Source organism: Channa argus, chromosome 17 (assembly GCF_033026475.1).
Source record: "Channa argus isolate prfri chromosome 17, Channa argus male v1.0, whole genome shotgun sequence".
In the NCBI taxonomy this organism is placed as follows: Eukaryota; Metazoa; Chordata; class Actinopteri; order Anabantiformes; family Channidae; genus Channa; species Channa argus.
The window spans coordinates 3,034,854-3,058,745 of NC_090213.1; the positions used below are offsets into that span (position 1 = coordinate 3,034,854).

At 40.7% G+C, this 23,892-nt stretch overlaps 1 protein-coding gene across 1 annotated transcript; it reads left to right on the forward strand.

Moving 5' to 3' along the window:
* Window positions 1-318: 318 nt before the first annotated feature.
* Window positions 319-22,140, forward strand: LOC137102342 (uncharacterized). The gene is made up of 23 exons (XM_067481776.1): window positions 319-424; window positions 940-1,223; window positions 1,316-1,402; window positions 2,499-2,603; window positions 2,680-2,714; window positions 2,825-2,884; window positions 3,034-3,102; window positions 3,251-3,375; window positions 3,996-4,767; window positions 5,212-6,070; window positions 6,293-6,628; window positions 6,745-7,020; window positions 7,866-7,955; window positions 8,611-8,735; window positions 14,207-14,353; window positions 15,856-17,243; window positions 17,472-17,783; window positions 18,771-19,100; window positions 19,221-19,484; window positions 19,757-19,876; window positions 20,717-20,803; window positions 20,881-20,909; window positions 21,403-22,140. Exons 16-23 carry the CDS (start codon window positions 17,186-17,188, stop codon window positions 21,481-21,483), a joined length of 1,281 nt encoding a protein of 426 aa, XP_067337877.1. The 5' UTR covers window positions 319-424; window positions 940-1,223; window positions 1,316-1,402; window positions 2,499-2,603; window positions 2,680-2,714; window positions 2,825-2,884; window positions 3,034-3,102; window positions 3,251-3,375; window positions 3,996-4,767; window positions 5,212-6,070; window positions 6,293-6,628; window positions 6,745-7,020; window positions 7,866-7,955; window positions 8,611-8,735; window positions 14,207-14,353; window positions 15,856-17,185; the 3' UTR covers window positions 21,484-22,140.
* The last annotated feature ends 1,752 nt before the right edge of the window (window positions 22,141-23,892 follow it).

Below are 23,892 nucleotides of genomic sequence, written 5' to 3' on the forward strand. Positions count from 1 at the left end.
CACAAGCTCCGAGCAGCTATGCATTTATCTTAACTAACAATCTTCACACACTCAACTTCCTCTATTTTGTTTTGAAAACAGTGTCTCCTTCACTTTAAATACCTGAGAAAAAGTCAGCAAAATGCATCAAACATAAATATTAAAACGTGTAAAAAGTGTTTCACTTTTGTTGAATCTCATTTTTTTCAAATGTAACAATTTACATAGTAAAGAAAGCAGAAAGTGACATCATTAGAAGGCGATGCCTCAGTGGTCACAGGAAGTACTGGCTATAGTCACCTTTAAAAAGAAACCACTCAACACATTTTGTCAGTTGAGAGCGTGAGAACAGGAGTATGACAAAGAGAAGAGAGACACAGAACCACGATGAGTGTTTTCAGATGGATTCAAATGTCTTTATTTGTGATAATGCTTCAGTTTACAGGTAAGGACACATATATAACACACATTATAATGGGAAATGTGCTTTTCTTTAAATGACACAGCAGTGGTTTGTTTGTAAGTGTGAGAATGTAGTTGACACAGGAATCAAAGTTGGACAAACACAATTTGGGTTGTAACTAAACTAACATCACACTATGAGCTGCGTTGTGAGTTCAGACCTTAGAAAACTGTTCCTGGATTGGTGGCAGGATGAGGTGGGTGGTGGTGTGGGGGCTTCTGTGTTTCAAATAGCCTGTTGGCCCTGTCAGAAAGCAACTGTCCTATACTTTGTTCGATCCCTGAATGCGTAACATGCATGTTGAGTGCTGTGAATGAGGAAGGAGTGTAAGGACACAGAAAGTGAACAAGCCTTTGCTGCTTACGGTTACGTTGTGTGTGAATGACGCTCACATTCATGATCTTTAGCTGCAAAATTATAAGTTCAGTTCACTTTTTACTGAAAAACATTCATTAATTCTCTAAAATATTTTTTATATTTCTGTCTTTTAACAACAGTAACTGGACAGTTTTCCTCCTTCACTGTCAGAGATGGAGATGACGTCACTTTACATTGTGGAAATGTGAGAGATGATCAGGAGAAATGTGACAGAACTACCTGGTTATTCAGTGATTCAGGAAACACAGCAGCAGTGAGACTAAATCAATACAGGAAGATTCAGAAGAATAAAAGATTTAAATCAGACAGACTGAGTGTTACAGAGAACTGTTCTCTGGTTATGGTTTCAGCAGAAAAGTTCAGCAGTTCACCTTCAGACGTCCATCTTCAGGTGGAACATCAGGTGAGAACATGACGACTTCTATAAATCATTAGGTTGTTGCTGACAAATTTGTATTTTCTTATCGTTGAGTTTTGGATCTTTTAGTTATTCAGGTTCAACAACACCAACAATAATAATTAAAGTGGAAGCACCAGTCAATTTGAACACAGGGGGAAACAGCATCTATATAATCCAACAAGGTACAAACTGAGTGTTTCTCTTTGGTGAACGTGACGACTGCTCTTATTATATTTCCCTTTTTTTGTATTAAGCTTGATTTATACTCATAGGTTAGAATCTACATCATAGGTCTCACAAACGTACGACATAGCTGTGAATATAACACGACCCCTATTACTGTACCCTGATGTGCAGCTCTCCAGAAATGTAACTATGTAACTACAAGTTATCACAATGTGCAAATCTGTTCAACATCTTACTTTTAGTCACCACTGGTTGTAGAACATCAAAAAACCTCATTACACTGCAGAACAAACTCAACAGGTTGGAGCAGAAACAGTGTCACCACCTACTGTACTAAATTAGCAGTGTGATTGCAGAGCGACACAGAGCACAAGGATTTTTGCAGGAAGGTCGGCTGTGCCTCTACTTAATACACACACACACACACACACACACACACACACACACACACACACAAACAGTAGTGGTTGTACTGAGCAAATACTAGAATGTGATGAAGAAGTTTGAAGCATTTGAAAATACACCTCTGACAGTGACCAGCAGACATGATGCAAACATGTACTTTTCTATATTTGGGGGAAACAAAAGCAAACAGTCATAATTGATCTGGTTGGTTGAGGTGTTTGTCAAACATTTTACAGAATCTATTTTGCTATTGTCTTTGGGGACGATGCATTTTGGGCTTCAGGGAACATTTACATTGTAATACCATGAGTGGCCACTAGGAAACAGTGGCTCAATGACTTGATGCAGTATCCAGCTAGCTGGGGCTCTTAGATGGAAGTGGGGACAATGTACCCCTCCAGTACATGCAGGGACTCCAGAGACTGCTGGTTGGACTGATGGAGCTGGTGTAGACAACCACAGCTTAGATGATCCTGGGTTAAAGCAGAGTTCTGAGTCAGAGAAAACTGGTCACAGGTCTCACAGGAAGATGAATGATATGCGCTGGTTTGCTTCCATGTGGCGAATTATGATTTATTACAGATGATTATTAATTTTATTTGGATGAAACCTATTTGTGTTCTCAATCTCTGACGCTGTTGTTGCTGATAGCATCCAGCTGTTTACTGTTGCAAATTCTCTTTCCAGGTCGGTTCATTCTGTACATCTCTGTAGCTGTGGCTTCAGCAGCACTGGTTATTATAATAATAACTGTTGTTGTCATCAGATGGAAGAAAACTAAACGTGAAAAAAGTCAGTAAAAAACAGAAGTTTTGATGAGTCTGAATTTTCACTGTGGACGTTTACTGTGACTCTTTATTTCTTTCAGGCAAAAGAAACAAAACAGAACTGGATGAAAACGTGGTGAGTTTCAGCTGAAATACTCAAATGTTTTTATACATAATTAATTGTTAATATTAATAAAGGAGTGAATGAGTCTGTGTGTCCGTCATGATGTTGTCTTATGTGTGTAGGCTGAGCCCAGTGATGGTGTCTACATGAACTACATCAAGAAAAGCAAACGTACAGCCTGGGTAAGATGAGGGTTATACAAGTGATGTTAATGAACGAGGAATTAGTTTTAAGGAAAGAAGAAACATAATTCATACTTTATTGTTTATATCCAAGTCATTTTGGGATAAATGATTCTGATGTCTGTCAATCATTCTGTTCCAAACTAAAGGACAGGTTGAGGTTAAATGTGCTCCAGGTTTTCACGGTGACCCCCCCACCTTCAGACCAACAAGTCAAGGTATTTTCATAAATTCAGAATAAGCAGATAAAAGTTGTGGCAAAGTGAACATTTGTTATATTTGAAGCAAAATCAGGAGTCAGAAGTCCTGTCAGGTTATTTTACTTATGTGCATGTGTAAATGATGTGTTGTACTGTTTCTGTCCAGGGTCAGAAAAATGATGATGGTCAAACTGATGAAGTGTCCTACAGCACTATGAAAGCTCACTTTTCATCCTTTGCAGTCTGTGATGATCCTGATCCAGTCTACGCTAACATCAACTAATCAAATCAGTAAGATCATTTTGATTAAATGAAACATATATTGTTTACCTGTACTTGTTATCAATAAGTACTCAAATATAAATACTTATATATAGTGACATTGGGACATTCTTACATAATTGTTGTAAATTGAGAATTTAACCCTGTTATTCACAGTCTCAGCTCTTTGACAATTGACCCATTAAGACATTAACAATCCTTCTTGAGGTGGAGTGTGTTTAAAAAAAGGAGGAATGTGGCAGATAAATGTGATACACAGTACTAAGCTCTAAGCTTTATGTAAAACATCCATATTTAGGTTGCAATGCACGGCTTTGCCACCAGGGTTGTACATGACAGTTTACTGTGGCTAGAAGCTGAAGTCAGAAAAGAAAACCAGACGACTGTCACCTGTCGGCTTTGTTTTACTGTTGTTTTATAGATGTTATCAACAATATACATCAGACCTCACATCTGGGGTCCTGTTACCTGTTCATTGACTAAGACACACCTGTACAGCTGAATGCATCAACCTTCAATATTATTTGGATTTTTGAAACTCATGTTTTTGCAATAACAGGTATTCCTATTATTTTAAGCACTTCATGGACACAAACATCTATAACCACATATCCTGTTTATGGTCGCAGGAGGCTGGAGCCTATCCCAGCTGTCGTTGGAAGAGAGGTGGGGTACATCTTGGACAGGTCGTCAGTCTATGTCAGGGCCAACACAGAGACATACACAGCCACAGCTGGCCAGGGATTTGAACCGCGGACCTTGTAGCTGTGAAGCAGCAGTGCTAACCACTCCACCACTATGCTGCCAGACACAAACATAAAAACTGAATATAATGCATAATAATCTAGAGAAACTTCAACCTTCACAATGAACTCAATAAAAACATAATGGTACATTAATACATTTCTGATGGAGACAGTTAGCAGTTTGTCAGGTGTTCCTAATAATGTGCTCGGTGAGTGTGCATTCTTTTTATACTGTTCTTTATACTGTCTTCATGTGAAAGAAAGTTTTGTATATTAATGGCTTTATTTTAAGAATAAACTTTCCTGAACGTTATATTAAACCTAACAACACTTCCTGTTTTAGAAACAGCTCACAAAGCATCAGCAGGATGTGCAGTCTGCATCCTCCTTCTATCAGAGATACATTAGATCATTAGACACAGACAGAGTGAGATGAAGAGACACAGCTTTGACTTTAGCTGCTGTTACGGCCCTATGTGTTGGATTTGTTGTGCCTTTTGAGTTGTATTTTGTGGGAATGTTTTTGAATGAGAGTGAGTGTTTTTCTTGTTTTCTGGATCTGTGTTTGAGTTTTAGGTGCCCTGCCTAATTGGCTGGATTGGGGGGCAGTCCCGGAAGCTGATTGGTCCATCCTACACTTCCTGGAGTTTAAAAAGTACGGTTCCCGAAAGCCAGACTGGCTTCTCTGGCAGTTCCACCTGTTCTCTGTCCTTGGCCTCAAACCTTTTAGAGCGTTTTTGGCTTGTTAGCATTTGTGCCTCAGTTTTGTATAGTTGTTGTATATTCTGTAAATAGTGTCACTCCTCAGTGTTACTCCTCAGTGATAGTATTGAACTGCCATTTTCTTTCGACTGTTTTCTCTTGTTTTCACATTAGTGAGTTAGGGTCAGTAACTGTCTTTTTGTTTCTTTCTAGAGGCCAGCTAGCACTTTGTTTGGCAAATAGCTTATTTTGTTTATTATTTTGGCCTTATTATTGGCCTACAGTGTCGCCACATTGTACCATGAAATTCCACATTAGCCCATCTAAAAAAGACCTGTGTTAATGAAAACATTTTATCTTCACACATTTAACTTCCTCTTTTCTGTTTTATATCAAGACATTATTCATCATACAACAACCACTCGTACAAACTGTCTCGTGAGTGATTTAAGACACTGTCTTATTCTTTACTCATACGTCCTTATTTTCTCCTACTGTAGGTACAAACAAAATGCCTTGATTTTATTTCTGAAACACTCTCCCTCCTCTCATCACTGACCTCAGTCTCTTTCTGCCTCTGGGTGTTTATGCAGCTCTGTGTATCATCAGTTATCGACAGTGTAACATCACCTACTGTAGCTGGAATAATCTCCACTCTAGTGTCTCAGTAACTGTCGTCCTCTGGACCATATCATGTGTTATTCATGGAGCGCTTTGCTTTAGAAAGATGGTTTTAGAGTCTAATTTTATGCAGCATGAAGGACTTCCTCTTTTTTCTGTCCCACTTTTTTGGCCACTTCATGTATTTTAAAATTTGTTGTGGCCTCGTCTGTTAATAATAATAAAGAATCAGAAACGAGGATTAATGTAAGATTGTAAAATGCTCTTGCATGAGGCCTGTATTCTATACTTTTGCCCTCATTCTGAATCACTAATAAGATATAAGTAAAAGTGCTTCAAGAATGTTTCACTCATTGCAAATCTACAACAAATTTAAAAAATTAAAAACAAATTTTGAGTTAAAGTCACTAGTTACTGGAGGAGAGAAAATACAACCTCAACAGTCATAAAGAGGAAGTGAGGCGTCACTGGTCACAGGAAGTAAAGTGTATATTTGTCTTTAAGACCAAACAGCTTCACAGACTTTGTCAGTTGAGAACAAGAGATCAACAAAGAAGAGACACAGAGAAACATGATGGTTGGATTCAGATGGATTCAAGTGTTTTTATTTCTGATGCTGATGCTTCACTTTACAGGTAAGAAAAAACATGTTAAATATAGAAAGATTAGAAAACTGCATAATTATTACTGAGAGTGCTTCATTAAGTAATATTCAAAACATAGAAATCATATTGTTTGGTTTGTAAATGAAAGGTTCAACCATAGTTGAGTCTTGAAAACCAAACAAACGTCTGTTGTAATGAAATTAACTTCATATTATAAACAGTCATTTAATGATTTTGCACTTTTTATTTCAGTAACAGTAACTGGACAGTTTTCCTCCTTCACTGTCAGAGATGGAGATGACGTCACTTTACCTTGTGGAAATGTGAGAGATGATCAGGAGAAATGTAACAAAACTACCTGGTTATTCAGTGATTCAGGAAACACATCAGTAGTTTCACTGTTTGAACTTGGCAAGATTAAAGCAGAATCTAACTCTAAATCAGACAGACTGAGTGTTACAGAGAACTGTTCTCTGGTTATAAAGAAGGTCACAGATGAAGATGTTGGTCGTTACACCTGCAGACAGTCTGATAAATCACGAGTACAACAGTACCAAGACTCTGAGGTTGATGTGTCTGTTGTTACCAGTGAGTATTTACATCCTAATGTTTTTGTCAGATGCAGAAACTGAAACTTTACAATAATTCTGTTCACAGTGATGAAGTAAATTTTATTCTTGTTATCTTTCTTTCTCCATCCTCAGTGACTGAACAAAAGGACGATGATAAAGTGACACTAAACTGCTCTGTGTGGACACATGGACCCTGTGGACACACAGTGAAGTGGTTGTATGATCATAATAAGAATGAATTTACAGACACAGAGACACCACAGAGTTCCTGTTCTGTCACTGTGACATTAACAACATCTGACCTTAATCAGAAATATTCTGACTTATTGAAGTGTGAAGTGACAGATGGTTTCAGCGGAGAAGTTCAGCAGTTCACCTTCAGACGTCTATCTTCAGGTGGAACATCAGGTGAGAAGATGATGAGCTGTTTAAATGATGGGGACAACATTTGTTAATTTTAAGGATTTGAAGTTTTATTATTACACCAATTTTTACCATGTGTTTTATGAAGTCATGTGGAGTCTCACTGTCCTCTGTTGTATTTTCTTATTATATTTGTTGAGGTGATGCAGCAACAAAATCAGTTAAATCCACATCAACAATCAGCAGTAAAGTGACACCAACAGTAAAAATTAGATCATCAGGCTGGATAAACAGCACTGATCCATCAAAAGGTAGCGACTGAAAGTTTCTCTGTTATAGCTGAGCTCAGTAACTGTATCCAGCTCTCATAAAGCATCACTGCAGAAATTCAGTAGGAAGATCCTTAAAGTCCTAAAGCAGATTGGTCATGTGCTGAGGGTGGTGGTCTGTTTGTTAACATACAGTCAAGTTAGAGTCCAGTACATCCAGAGACTGGATGCTGACTGGCTGCACTAAGCTGGTGCTGAGGCCTATGCAGAGGAGAGAATCTGGGTTAATTCAGGGGTCTTTGGTTGCCTGAGAACTTGTTTAAATGAACACCTCAGATGGTTTCCTGGATTTTATCAGGAGCTGTTCAGTATTGGGGACATGTTTAAAAAAACCCAGACTGCAGACTAAAATTTCTTCTATACTGAACCGATCTATAGACCTTATTTTTTAAAAACCTCTGTGTAGTACGGGGTGGGGAGGATGAGTTGCTGAGCTGAAATTCATGTGTGTCGTGTTTAATTAATCCTGTTTTTCATGAATGTTTTCACAAATTGTTTTTGCTTGTATGAAACCTGATGTGACGTCCAGCTGTTTAGTATTTTTTTGAATTGTCTTTCCAGGTTGGCCTTGGCGGATCATCATTGTAACTGTGGGTTTACCAGCACACGTGATGAGTGTTGCCCTAGTTATCAGATGGAAGAAAAGTAAAGGTGAGAAAGAAGAACAGACACAAGTTTTAATGAACCAGGATTTTCACCGTGGATGTTAAACTTATTTTCTAGGGGAAGAAAACAAAAGTGGATGAAAACATGGTGAGTTTAAGTACTGCATTTACAGCAGTGAGGGTTAAACGATTGTGGAAAATAAAAGAAGTCAATATAAGAAACATACTGTAACCAAATCAGCCTTTATAATTACAATGCAGTTCAACTCATCAACAGTAGAATTAATCAAGTTTCATATCGACAGTATTTTATGTAGAATTGTTGCAGGAAATGATGCTGCACAGATGTTGTCTTTCACCAATCAACCATCACTTTGTATCTACAACATCTTTGTCATATTATATCTGAAATGTGCTGCTGATCCTGAAAATGACGTTTCGTACGAAGTGTCTATCAGCTACAGCAAAAAAAAAAAAAAAAACGTAAAGCACAAGTGGGATTGTTTATACAACTATATGCTAATTATGAAGAAATAGTTTTCAGGAAAGCAAGAAAAGGAAGCTAAATGACTTTACAGTAGCGCCACATTCAGACCAATATTCAGTTTACTTTTAACAACATCAGACAGTCAGAGCTCCTGTCAGGTCGTGTTGTTACATTTCTTTGTCTTTAAACCATGTGTTGTACTGTTTCCCTCCAGGATCAAGGTGATGATGATGATGAAGGTGATACAGTGACCTACAGCTCTGTGAAAGCTTCCTGTTCTTCTGCTGGACCCTCCACTGATCCAGACCTCGTCTACGCTGCCATCAACAAACCAAAGAAGTAAGATGCTTCTGTTCCACGTTCGGATCAAAGACTTTAATATTTTGCAGTTGGAATAAGTAAAATGTAAATAACTCTTGGACTAATTGTGGCAAAGTGAGAAACAGACAAGATGAATTGTTAGTAATATATTTTAACCAACAACCTTTTTTTCCACCATTTAACTGAATTCTGCTTTATAATTATTAAGTTTAATTACTCATATCATGCTGTTCTGTTCTTTATCGTTATTTTTTATGATTATTCACCTTCTGATTGAGATGTATATTGTGTGTCAGTGTTTGTGTCTGTAGTCAGTGGTAACTTTAATAATCCCAGCTCAGGGTTTGGGGAGGTGGTGCGGGGGAGAACGTCATCCGTTATGGAGCGTGGTTATTATTGTAACCCAACCTTATTTGGCTTTTAGCATTAGTTTAGTCACGTCTGTCAACCAGAGAAAATTTAATCCAGTAATTTAAAATCCGAAGATGTAAGGTTACAACAGGAAAAGAAGATTTGATTTAATGTTAAGTAACTGTATCAATAAAAAGGCATTGAAACCTATAAGTTTATTATTGTGTGTTTATTGTAGATAACAACATGTTAACGTTAGCCAATGCTACAGCTAATGCTAGCTAACATTAGCCTTGAACCAGGATGACTCTTGAAGACTAAAGTAAACTGCAATGTCACGGACTATTAAGAGGATGATTCATTCAAACATTATGTTCTGCCCGTCCTCATTCCCGAGCTGTCAAAAAGCAGAGTCCATTCTGCGTTACATGCCGACGCATCGGGTACCTGTGAGTGTCTTTGACTGATGCTCTGAGCTTTTAGTGTAGTAAAGTATAAACCCCAGAGATAAATAGCTTTCAGCTTGTCCCTTCAGGGGTCACTACAGTGGAACGTGTTCCGCACGTTGATTTGGCATGAATTTTTTCATCGAATGCCACTTCTGCCACAACCCTCCCATTTTAATCTGGCCTCGGGACCGGCACCAGGGTGGGGTGGGATTCGAGCCCAAGGCCTTCTGCATCCTAACCCAATGTTCTACTACCGAGCCACCAGGAAATAGAAACCTTGACTCTTCAATATTTGATGCCTAAATCAGTCATGTCAAAATGAAGTGAAAAAGTCTCATAGGGAGGTGGACGGGGCAGTGGATGCTACGACTTTTTAAGACTTTTCCAGGGCCAGGACCAGGGCTCTATATAATTATATAACTATAAAAAAAAGATGGGAGGTCTGAAAAAAGATGGCGGCGCGTCCACATGCAGCGGCTTCTCTCGCTCCGAGAAAATCGTGTTTTCGTGTTGTTTGTCTTGTGAATTGCAATGTCTTCGTCGTGTCAACATGTCTCCAGGCGCGCATACAGCCGCGAAGTTCTGTTGGACGTCGGCAGAACCACTTTTTCAAAGTTAAACTGTGCGCACTCAGAAGAGCTGCGGGAACTCGGTCTGCTCTGGAGGCCTACACCATCACCGACCCCCTCTAGTGCACCTCGCACACAGTGGAGGCACCAGAGGCAGCAGAAGAGGGCTAGGCTAACAGCTAATCCACACAAGCCAGCCATCCCCACCATCCTACTGGCTAACGTACGCTGGACAATAAACTGGACTACATCCGCTTACTACGGTCAACTCAGAGGACTGTAAGAGACTGCTGTGTTTTTGTGTTCACTGAAACGTGGCTTAGCAACAGCGTTCCAGACAGCGGCATTCAGCTCGATCAGCTGACATGCTATCAAGCGAACAGAGCTCAAGTCGCGGGAGGAAAAACCCGCGGCGGCGGGCTTTGTGTTTACACCAGCGATGCGTGGTGCCGCGACGCTGTTGTGATCTGCAAACACTGCTCACCCCTGGTGGAGTTCGTGATTATCAAGTGCCGGCCGTTCTATCTGCCGAGGGAATATACAGCCATACTGCTCGTTTCTGTTTACATTCCCCCGACCAACAACATCAGCAGCAGGAACGATGCACTTAATGAACTGCACCAGTACATCAGTGAGCAGCAAACAGCCAACCCTGATGCTTTTCTCATCATAGCTGGGGACTTCAACCATGCTGACTTAAAGAGTGTGTTTCCAAACATACACCAACACATTAACTTTCCAACACGAGGAAATAACATTTTAGACCTTGTTTACACCACACAGAGAGGAGCTTACAAAGCCCTTACCCTCCCCCACCTCGGTGCCTCAGACCACATCACTGTCATGCTAATGCCTGCATACAGACCGCTCGTCAAGGTCGCCAAACCGGTTAAAAAGCAGATACAGGTGTGGCCGGAAGGGTCGTCAGAGGCTCTTCAGGACTGTTTTGACACCACTGACTGGAATATGTTTAAGCAGACTGCCACATACAATAACACCACAGACCTCCAAGAGTACTCAGAGACTGTCAGTGTCTACATCAACAAGTGTATTGATGATTTAACTGTCAAAAAGACCATCACTGTACGGGCCAACCAGAAGCCATGGATGATGGGGGAGGTCTACAGACTCCTGAAGACGCGGACCGCTGCCTTCAGAGCTGGAGATGAGGTTGGCCTGAGAAAAGCCAGGGCCAACCTGTCCCGCTGCATCAGAGAGGCTAAGAGACAGTACTCCAGGAGGATAGCCCATCAGTATAGCAACAGCAGAGACACTCGGAGCCTGTGGCAGGGAATACAGACCATTACGGACTACAGACCCCCACCGCGGATGTGTGACAGCAACATCTCTCTGCTGAACGCCTTCTTCGCTCGCTTTGAAAAGCAAAACAGCTCCAATGCACAGAAGACTCCACCTCCTCCCGGCGACCAGATGTTGACGGTGACCCCAGACAGTGTGAGGAGATCCTTCAGCAGGATCAATGCACGGAAAGCTCCGGGTCCTGACAACATTCCTGGGCGTGTACTGAGAGACTGTGCAGCAGAACTCACCAATGTTTTCACAGACATTTTCAACATCTCTCTACGTCAGGCTGTTGTACCCACATGCTTCAAAGCCACCACCATCATTCCAGTCCAGAAGAAGCCGTCTCCATCCTGCTTAAATGACTACTGTCCAGTTGCACTTACTCCGATTATCATGAAGTGCTTTGAACGGCTAGTCATGCATCACATCAAGTCTGCCCTCCCCCCCTCCCTGGACCCCTTCCAGTTTGCATATCGATCCAACCGCTCGACCGACTATGCTGTCGCAACGGCTGTTCACTCAGCACTCACACATCTAGATAAAAAGGACTCATACGTCGACTCATACGAATGCTGTTCATAGACTTCCGTTCAGCATTCAACACTATCATCCCTCAACAGCTCATCCACAAACCGGCTGGTCCGGCCCGGGCTCAACACTTCGCTGTGCAACTGGCTGTTGGACTTTCTAACTGGAAGACCTCAGGCAGTATGGGTCGGCAGTAACACATAAAGCACCATCACACTGAACACTGGGGCCCCCCAAGGATGTGTGCTGAGCCCCCTTCTCTTCACCCTGCTGACCCATGACTGCTCACCATCACACAATTCCAACCTCTTCATTAAGTTTGCGGATGACACGACTGTGGTGGGTCTCATTAGCAAACACGATGAGACAAAGTACAGGAGCGAGGTGAGACGCCTGGCCGGGTGGTGCAGTGACAACAATCTCTCTCTGAATGTAGAGAAGACGAAAGAGATTGTTGTCGAGTTCAGGAGAGCGCTCACCCAGCACACTCCTCTAACCATCAATGGTGCTAATGTGTAGAGGGTGAGCAGCACCAAGTTCCTGGGTGTGCACATCACAGAGGACCTCTCCTGGACCAGCAACACTGCAGCACTAGCCAAAAAATCACAGCAGCGTCTCTACTTCCTCTGAGAAACTGAGAAGAGCCACAGCCCCGCCCCCCCATCATGTACACCTTCTATAGAGGCACCATCGATAGCATTCTAACGAGCTGCATCACTGTGTGGTATGGGGCCTGCAACGCCTCCTGCCGGAAGACTGTACAACGCATAGTGAGAGCAGCTGAGAAGATCATTGGTGTCTCTCTCCCCTCCCTCCAGGACATTTATGGAACCCGTCTCACCCGCAAAGCCCTCTGCATTGCAGATGATCCCACTCACCCGTCACACAGCTTCTTCAGCCTGCTGCCATCAGGGAGGAGACTGCAGAGTCTACAAGCCAGGACCAGCAGGTTGAAGGACAGCTTCATTCATCAGGCTGTCAGGAAGCTGAACTCGCTCCCGAACTTGTCCTCCCTTCCCTGTTCGGCCTCAGTACTGTACTGTACAGGCACAGAACTATAACCCCCTACTACCTCATATGTAAACTTAATTTAAAGAACTGCTCTTGAGCCCTCTGCCACTCTGCCACTTTTACCAGTCTGAATAAGCCATTTTTGCACTAATTCTGTTACCTGCACTGATGTACACTTTACTGGTTTGCACTCCATCTGCCTTGCGCTGATTTTACTTTATTGTACTTTGTATTGTATTTTTATTAGTATACTCTCCAATGCTCTTATTGTATAGTTGAGTTGTATAGTGTATTTTTATATTTTTATATTTATGTGATCTAGATCTTAGGCTCCACTGTTAGAACTACCTGTAAACACAATGGATCCGAGAGAAATGCAATTTCAGTTCCCTGTATATATGTACTGTACATGTAGAAGAACTGACAATAAAGCTTGACTTGACTTGACTTGACTTGACTTGACTTGACTTGAAAGGAAGCCTACTTATATAAGTGTTTTGAGAACCATGTGACTTCTGAATCTCACTTAAAAAATCCTTAGTATCATTGGTGACCTGCATATCTTTTGTTTTACTAAAAAGTTGTTTAAATCATTCAAATGTGGTGGAGATGGGAATAGATGAAGGGGCAATAAAAAGGGATCCTACCTGGAGGGATCAAATTGCAATAGGAGGCAATATCATTTTGAAAAAAACTAATAGAGATAATTACGTAAACAGTTTTCTAAAGGCTCGGGTCAAGATCTGATAATTCACAAGCTGGCAGTCCTCTACTGGACTTCCCAGGGACGACGTCCAGACTCCAACACTAATGTACGAGCCACCCGGACAAGGTGCTCTTCTTGGTGATGAACCGGGTTGAAAGGCATCATTTACTTTCCAAAGAGAGTGATTTCACGAATGGGTAGTATGTTTCGAAGGGCCCCTGAGTGTAGTAAGGTACATAAACCCAGTCTGTACATCGATATTTGGCCCCACATCTCATTTGGCTTTGTCTTAGTGCAAGTGACCACTGTTTCTGGCTCTGTTGATGGAGCCGCATTGAATGCTGTGGGAGTTAGGTCATTGGTTTGCTGAGGGGCAGTTCCTCTGCAGGTGCCCCACGCATGAACAGTTATGGCAGATGAAGTCTTCGTTGCTTATTTTGTCCATTTCATTTCTCCTGGTTTGCCACTCCTGGTGGGGTTTTGGCGCCCCCACCTGTGGGTTAGCAGGTCTAACAGTTGCTTCTCCTGACTCCCTGCTCATTGTCTTGCCAACACTCTCTCTCACTGTAGCCCTCACTCTACGCTGCGTAGAGCAAAGTGATCCACCCTGCATGAGCTGACTGCTCTGGCCGCCCTCCTAGTTGCTTCATAACGATGTGCCACATCACAGACCCTGGACAGCATGCGGGGCCTTTCCTCCAGCAGCTTCTGCACCAGGTTAGTATCTGTCAATGCGTTAGTTAAGACTTCTACACCTATGATATCCTGCTCTGAGTCTGAGCAATCAGCATATACAATGGAAACCTTTTCATAAATATCATCTCTTGAGGCTTGCAGAGCTTCACCTGCTTTTCTCACTCGCTGTCTCAGTTCGATACGTCACTGCTGGGTGTTTGGAGCTCGGCCCATAAGCAGCTTCTATTTCCTCCACAATCTGCTGATAGCTCCTACGAACAGCACTGGGGTTCTTGTGCACCACAGCACCAGTGGCTCCAGTTAGGCTTTGTGTTAAAAAAGCTAACATCTCTTTTTAAAAATGCCTTCTGCCACATCCTGATATAGTGATTTTAACAGCTGAATTTACATATAACAGAAAATAAAACATGTTTATGTTTTTTTACATGAAATTCAGAGGCATAATTTTACTGTGAGTTTAAAAGTCACAGGTGTTTCTTTAAGTAGCAGAAGCTTTGGCCAAGTTGAACAGATAATCTGTAATTTGTTGTGGCTGCTGATGATATAATTTACATATTAAAAAAACATTTACAATGTATTATGTAATGTTCTTTCTCTTTTTGAAACCTGTTTTCAGCTTTTATTTTGTAGTCTCTCAGTTCTACTTCCTGATTGATGCTAGTTTCTGTCCCTTCACCTCATGTCATCAGGCCTGATCATTTTCACCTGTGCCTCCCTCATGCTCCATATAAATTAATTAGTCATAATTAGTCAGGTTGTCTGCTCACCTTCAGAGATTCTCCAGTTTCCAGGCTCGTGTGACATCTTCCCTTCTGCTATCACCAAACTACAAACATGGCACCCTGAGGCCCTTGGGTTAATCTCTGGGGACTTTAGTCATGTGACTCTGGACACAACACTACCAGCTTTCTCCCAGTATGTGGACTGTAACACCAGGGAAAACAGGATAATTAATTTACTGTTTGCAAATGTAAAGGATGCATACAACACTGCCTGCACTGGGGAAAAGAGACCACAACCTTTTCTGCTTCAGCCTCACTACAAACTGAGCGTGAGGAGGCTACCAACAACCACAAACTCATTCAGGACGTGGTCTCTGAGGGAAACAAGCTCTGAGAGACTGCTTCAAAGCTACAGACTCAGGGGTTGCACAGTGGTCACACTGAAAAGGTGGTTTACTGCACCACTGACTTAACTTACGTTCCGGTAAGAATGTTCCGGTAAGAACTGTACACTACTATGCTAACAACAAGCACTGGATCACCAGGGACATCCAGGGTCTTCTGAACTAGAAGAAGAGGGCCTTCAAGGATGGTGATAAGCAGGAGCTTAAGCGTGTGCAGAGGGAACTCTGGGTCCAGTTCTGGGAGGTGAAGGAGCAGTACAGGAGGAAGCTGGAGCAGAAGTTGCAGAAGAGCAGCATGAAGGACATGTGGAGAGAATGTACAAGTTAAACAACTTCTTTAACAGGTTTGACCATCCTCAACTGCACCCCCCACTCCCCTTTTTCTCTCTCCCCACAGGTACCAACTCCCAGCAAAGCCGGCCCATAGGAGCTAGAGGACCACCTACAGCACATCTTCAATCTGAGCCTGGAAGAGGACAGGGTCCCCTCGGTAGTGGAAAGAATCCTGCATCATCCCAGTCCCGAAGAAACCACGTCCTGGAGAGCTTAATGACCACAGACTGGTCACCCTGATGTCACACATAATGAAGAACATGGAGCAGGCCCTGCTACAACACATGAGGCCACAGGTCTAACATGCCCTTGACCATCCAGCCTCTGCTCCCCAGAGATAAACGGACATAGATGGGAGTGGGCCCACACCTGGTGGCATCGATGACAGATTACCTGACTGGCAGACCTCAGTATGTGAGACTGGGGGACTGCAGGTCTGCCACTGTGGTCAGCAGTAGGGGAGCACAGCAGGGGACTGTGCTTTCTCTGGTCCTTTTCATCTTGTAGACATCGGACTTCCAGCACAACTGGAGTCCTGTCACATGCAGTTCGCAGACAACACTGCTATTGTGGGATGTATCAGGAGGAGGAGTAAATGGTCTGCACTTCTATAGCACTTGTCTACCTATTGACACTCAAAGCGCGTTACACTGCTTCTTATTCACACACACACACACACACACACACACACACACACCGATGGGGGAGCTGCTATGCATGAACAGACCTGCTGCTGCTTGTGTGACATCGTGGGGACTTGATGCTCCAGGAAGTTAAAGACACTGATGTGTTGAAACCACGTCTGTTTATTTTATCATCGTTTGTGGCCAAAATGTGTTGAGTTCTGCTGCTGGTGTCACATTCTTAAGAAAAACCCTCAATCTATGGAAAAAATTACATCAGAGGTACAAAGAGGAACTAATAAGGTCTCAGACCTGTAACATGTCAACTTGAATTTTTTTCCCTTTACACACAGTGAACATGTTAAACCACGAACATCAAGAGTTAAAAGCTGCAGTAATGCAAACATTTATCTCATCAATCTTCACACCTTCAGTTCCTCTCTTCTGTTTCTAATCAGGACAGTTTGTAGTGTTGTTCTCTAATCGCTGAGAATGAGGCAGTGAAATGCATCAAACATAAAAGTTATAATGTTTAAAATGTTTTCACTGATTTGACAGATATTCAACTAATATCATAAATGATATTAGTTTTGAATTTAATTTAATTTAAAAGTGGAGAGAAAAAACAAGCTGAGGTCAGGAAGAGGAAGTGATCTGTCAGTGGTCAGCTTTCAGGAAGTAAAGGGTGTTTTTGCCTTTCAAAAGAAAAAAGACTTCACAGACTTTGTCACTTGAGAACAAGAGATCAACAAAGAGGAGACACAGAGAAACATGATGGTTGGATTCAGACAAATTCAAAAGTCTTTATTTCTGATGCTGCAGTTTACAGGTAAGAATTTATTTACCACAATCATTAAAAAACTGTATAAATATAACCAAGAGCACTTTATTAAGAATTCTTGCTTCTGCTGAGATGATATCGTTCAATTTGTAACTGGAACAATGTAGTTGATCAAATATGAGACACAAACTTCTGTTGTATAAATATTAACATCATAACATTATTATAGTTTTATATTTACATTATTTTGGACTTTTCTCTCTTTTTTATCAACAGCAGTAAGTGGAGAGTTTTCCTCCTTTATTGTTGTCAGAGATGGAGACGATGTCACTTTACCTTGTGATAATGTGAGAGATGATCAGGACAAATGTGACAGAACTACCTGGTTCTTCAATGTAGTGACACTGTTTGAACATGGGAAGATTAAAACAGGATCCAACTCTAAATCACGCAGACTGAGTCTTACAGAGAACTGTTCTCTGGTTATAAAGAAGGTCACAGATGAAGATGCTGGTCGTTACAGCTGCAGACAGACTAAACCAGAACAACAACAACAAGACTCTTTTGTTCATCTATCTGTCGTTTCCAGTGAGTATTTACATCCTAATGTTTTCAGATCAAACTGTTTTGTTGAAGTTGGCAGCAAAAAGCAGCAGGCTACATTCAGAAATGTTCAAAGTGGATAGAAAGAACCAAGGCCTCATTTCTGCAGTGTGCACAGCCTCTACGTGTTTAAGTGTTTATTAAAAAACATGCTACACAACCACAGAAACCACATGAACAGACCTGCAGCTACGTACATGTTCACCAGTGCTAATGTGGAGCTCGATGATCAGGAAGTGAAGGACGGTTCAGTCAGACTCCCATCAGTGTGTTAACCACAGGTGTTGATTTGGTCACTGTTTGGAGCTAAAAGCTGCAGAGCTCTGCTGTTGGTGTCACATTGTCACAGAACACTTCCCCCTCGTTTCTTAGAAAACTATTTTCAGACATACGACCAGCAGGTCTCATACAAGGACAATGTCTGTTTGTTCATGTGTCCTTTCAAACATCACCGTGAATCCTGTGTTCTTTTATTATCACTGTGGAAAGAGGTTTCATTCATGAAAACATGAGAATGAAGACAGCAAAATGTGTCATTAGTACAAATAACAAGTGAATACAATCAATAAATTAGCAGAGAGGAGAAATAGTGTGAAATCATTATGAGGAAGTGGCTCCTCACTGGAACTACAGGCTTTATTCACCTCTGAAAAGAAAGAACTTCACAGACTTTGTTCACTGAGAGAGAGACAACAAGAGATTCATGATGTGAGACATAGAGAAATGATGGTTGAGATCAGGTTAACATGTTAGTGATAGTGATGCTTTAGTTCACAGGTGAGGAGATAAAGAGAATATGAGTCACAGAAAAAGACTGAATAGAGTTTTATGTTAAATGAGAAAACAGATTTGTTTGTATCTGTTAGTTTAGTTGATGAAACACACAACTTCAGTTTTATCTAAATCAACCTCAGGTTATTAATATGATGTTCATGTTTATTCTTCTGATCATTTCTCTCTTTGTCTCAACAGCATCAACTGGATCATATTATTCCTCTGTCACTGTCAGAAAAGGAGATGATGCCATTTTACCTTGTGAAAATGTGATAGATAATTATAATAAATGTCACAGTACTGTGTTTCTATTTAGTTCTAGAAACTCAGGAGCAGTAGAGCTGATTACACATGGACAGATTAATGAAAAATTCAAATCTAAATCACACAGTCTGAATGTTACAGAGAACTGTTCTCTGGTTATAAAGAAGGTCACAGATGAAGATGTTGGACGTTACAACTGCAGACAGTATAAATCAGGACGACAACAAGGTTCAGAATCTGTGGTTGATGTGTCTGTTGTTACCAGTGAGTATTTACATCCTAATGTTTTCAGATCAAACTTCATCATTACAATAATATTTATTGTAATGATGAAGTTAATCAACTCCCGTTGATTTTCTCTCTCGTTGTCTCCGTCTTCACCAGTGACTGAACATAAAGACAATAACAAAGTGACCTTGAACTGCTCTGTGTCCAAACATAGAGACTGTGGACACACAGTGAAGTTGCTGTTTGATGGTAATAAGAATGATTTCACAGACCTGAAGACATCACAGCATTTCTGTTCTGTCACTGCCACATTCACATCTCACCTTAATCAGAAGACGTGTTCTGAATCATTGAAGTGTGAAGTGACAGATGCCAAAAGTAAAAAAGTCCATCAGCTCCTCTTCAGACCTCAGTGTTCAGGTGAGAAAACGATTTAAATAATTTAGATGTGATGTGAAAAATGACACAAACTAATGTTAATTTGATGGATTTGAACTTTCAGTGTTACATCACTTGTTGTAAATGGTGTGTTGCAGATTGTATCACTGTCCATATTTTTGTTTTACCCACTTTCAGGTGAAGAAGAAGAACTTATTGTTTTAATATCTGATTATATTTTGTAGCGTTTAATAAAGGAAACATGGAGTCTCACTGTGCACTTTGTTGAACCTGTTGATGTCGTATTTTTTCAGGTGAAGATGCAGCAACAACAAGAAAATCAAGTACAATGGAATCAACAACAACGATGGCAAACAATCTGACACCAACCAACTCATCACAGATGAACATCAGTGATTCCAAAACCAATCAAGGTATAAACTGAATCTCTCTCTGTGTCTCCAGTGAGTTTGGTGAAGACAGATTTTTTTTAATGAGTGAACATTTTCTGTAGTCGTCTGTTTATGTTGTTCTTGTAATTTGCGTGTATCTTGGTGTTTCTGGTTACCTGTGGTTTCTCGGAGGCACCTGCTGCTGTTTTCTGATCAGTGACAGCATCTACAGGTTGTTTGACTGTGGATCAGGAGGTGAAGCAGTCGTCCACCAATCCACCAGTTTGATATCTTAAAATAGACACTGAAGCCCAACTCAGTTGTTGGTCAGGCTCCATATAGGACATGCAGGCTTTACTTGTTGGTTATTGGTGCAGGTCTGCTTCAAGTTCTCATTTGTCCAATGTTTACAGCATCTAAAAGGAGAACAGCCTCGCTGGTGATGTTTCTGCATATAGTTACTGGGAGCAGCAAATAGTTTTACTAAATATTTCTGAATTACATTTTGTCTGGACTTTATGCAAAAAGACAAAATTGACCCATGTTAAGAAAGTATTGTGTTTAATTGTTGTTGCCTGAAAACACGATGATCTAAATGTGACGTGTTCAGTACAGCAGCCTGTTACATTCACCAAAGAAAATAAAACCTGTGATAGTGTTTCTCCTCATTAATTAGATTGAGAATCATCATGTTGATAGTTTTCTTTACATCCAATGGTAAAAAGCAAAAAATGAACTACATGAAACTTTTCTAAATGTAAATTTATGGGCAAAAAGTGTTGAAGACCCCACGGCACCTTTCTGTATCCATGGCAACATGACACTTTGGTGTTTCTGACTTTAAACATTCAATGTTTATTAATTATTCTAATTGTTTTCCAGAATGGTTGAGATCCATCATTGTGTCTGTGGGTTTAGCAGCACTGATAATATCTGTTGTTACAGTCCACATGTGGACGAGAACTAAAGGTGAGAACATCCACAGATCAAAGTTTCACAATTAAAAAGTGAAGTTTAACTCAACTCTTTTCTCTTTTTCTGTTCAGGGAATAAAACACAGATGGAAAACAACACAGTGAGTTTAGCCACTAAATATTCAAACACAGTAAAAAGTTTTCAGCTTTTATTATTCTTTTAAAGCTGACTGAGACCTGTCCACACAGGCTCGATGCTGTAACTGCTGCCAAATCCAAATCTTATAAATAGTGATGTGAACCAGTGTTTGTTCTTGTCACATCAGCTCAAAGGGAAACAACAATAGTGAGGAAACAATATTCAAAAGTTTAGTTATTAAGTCAAGTAACAAAATTATAACTGTTGATATACAGAAGAAAGAAGAAGTTTTTGTTAATGTGCTGATTTTGTTTATTTTTTTATTTTTTCTTTGAATAAGTTGAATCAATATATGAACAGTTCCTGTAAACAGCAACAAAACATGAACTGTAAACTGTGTATGTTGATTCAGATATGAAGAAAACCTGACAACATGAGACACTTCAACACAACAACACAAACTGTGACCTCAGTTTAAATTCAGAATCTGAAGTGTGTTGTGCTGTTTTCCACAGGTTGATGATGATGAAGATGAAGATGAAGGTACAGTGAAGTATGAAAATGTTGGAGACTCTTCTGCTTCTGTCAGACTCTGATCAACTACTTTAAATCACAGACACATGTCAGTGCTGCTAAATATCATCTCATCATATTTTATAGAAGTGAAACACAGTGAAATCATAAAACCAGTTTAAGCGTTTGACTCAAGCCTGTTACTCATGAATCATTTAAGGGAGGTTTTATGTGCCTTAAGTGGTTTTATGGTTAATGTCAGAGCTGTGGTGTTTTACTCCACGTCTCAGACGGCTCCTGTATAAATAACCCAAGCTGGTGTTGTGGGTTGGTGGGGAAAGAGCATGAAGGTCTGATGACATTTTATTCTATATATAATGATTTATATTCACTGTGAGCAGCTCAGGTGGTTTTTCTTGACAGTCTCTCCTACACTGGAGGAGAAACAGCATTTACGACATGATGCAGACTCAAGCAAATTTTATTTTGTGTTTAAAAAAAGCTACGTCTCTTTTTAAAAATGCTTCTGCCACAGCCTGATATAGTGATTTTAATAGCTGAATTTACATATGACAGAAAATAAAACATCTTAACGTTTTTTTTTTACTTGACATTCAGAGACAAACTTTTACTGTGAGTTTCAAAGTCACAGGTTTTTCTCTAAGTAGCAGAAGCTTTGGCCAAGTTGAACAGATAATCTGTCTTTTTATGTGGCTGCTGATGATATGATTTGCATATTAAAAACATTTACAATGTATTTTGTAATGTTCTGTCTCTTTTTGAAGCACATAACACACATATAACACTGAACCTCAGGCCACACAACAAACCTTCCTCTGTTCAATTCTCCACTTCCAGTTTTCTCATCTCGAGCAATAAACCTTCACTCTGATAAATAATTAGATAGAGAGATAAATAAATTGATATATATATTGTCCTTAAAATACTAAATTTGTTCTGTTTGATCAACAATAGTTATAAACTGTACATAAAAATAAAACACTGGACAAACAATAGAATTTCTGTGCACAATCTGTATTTACAGACTATGTTTGTAGTGAGAGTAGAGTTTATATTGCACAGTCACGTGTGTGTGTGTGTGTGTGTTTGTTTAGGGGGAGTGTGTCATGGTCACCAGATTCACTTCCTGTTTCCAGCTTTTATTTTGTAGTCCCTCAGTTCTACTTCCTGATTGATGCTTGTTTCTGTCCCTTCACCTCACGTCATCAGGCCTGATCATTTTCACCTGTGCCTCCCTCATGCTCCATATAAACTCCCATCTGTGCTCCTCTAATTAGTCAGGTTGTCTGTTTACCTGCAGAGATTCTCCAGTTATTTCTCACTGTGTTGCCTGAACATAGTGACCTTATTCCATCTGCTGACCTGCCTGCTCTGCCTAAACCCCTGGTACTGTGAGTTTAATCTGAATGTCTGATTCTCTGAAATTCTGACTGTATCTGTAAACTTGGACTCTGAACTTTACCTAGTGATGGTGAAATTGAAGTTTTATGAAGCACTGAACCACTTTGAGACAACTGGGCTGTAAACGTCAAACTGCTTCAAAGCATTTGATTCAGGAGGAAGATGAGAATTGCTGGGTGTCTTTGGCTGTAGTGTATCTCACCAGTCCATCTTACTCTTTGTCTTTAACAAAAGTTATTTTTCAGAGGTCTGTCACTGTGTCAGTCTGTAGATGATACAATATTTAAAGGAGTTTGTATAACAGGCAGCTTTGATGAGAGAAATGTGTTCAATATTCAATAAAATACTTGAACACCAGGTGGTGTAATCGTGGGTAAGTGAGCATCAAAATCTCCAGCTGCTGCAGGTACATTGAACTCTGGGCTGTAAGGTTGCTTCCCTATTACTTGCCCAGAGAGTTTGGACATGTCATTGTTTACATGCCTCCACATGTCGACGTGGAAACTGTGTGACATCATCCCTTCTGCTACTGCTAAACTACAAACACGGCACCCTGAGGCCCTTGGGTTAATCTCTGGGGACTTTAGTCATGTGACTCTGGACACAACACTACCAGCTTTCTCCCAGTATGTGGACTGTAAGACCAGGGAAAACAGGATAATTAATTTACTGTTTGCAAATGTAAAGGATGCATACAACACTGCCTGCACTGGGGAAAAGACACCACAACCTTTTCTGCTTCAGCTTCACTACAAACTGAGAGTAAGGAGGCTACCAACAACCACAAACTTATTCAGGAAGTGGTCTCTGAGGGAAACAAGCTCTGAGAGACTGCTTCTAAGCTACAGACTCAGGGGTTGCACAGTGGGAACACTGAAAAGGTGGTTGACTGCACCACTGACTTAACCTACTTCTGTATGTTCCGGTAAGAACTGTACACTGCTATGCTAACAACAAGCACTGGATCACCAGGGAGATCCAGGGTCTTCTGAACCAGAAGAAGAGGGCCTTCAAGGATGGTGATAAACAGGAGCTTAAGCGTGTGAAGAGGGAACTCAGGGTCCAGTTCT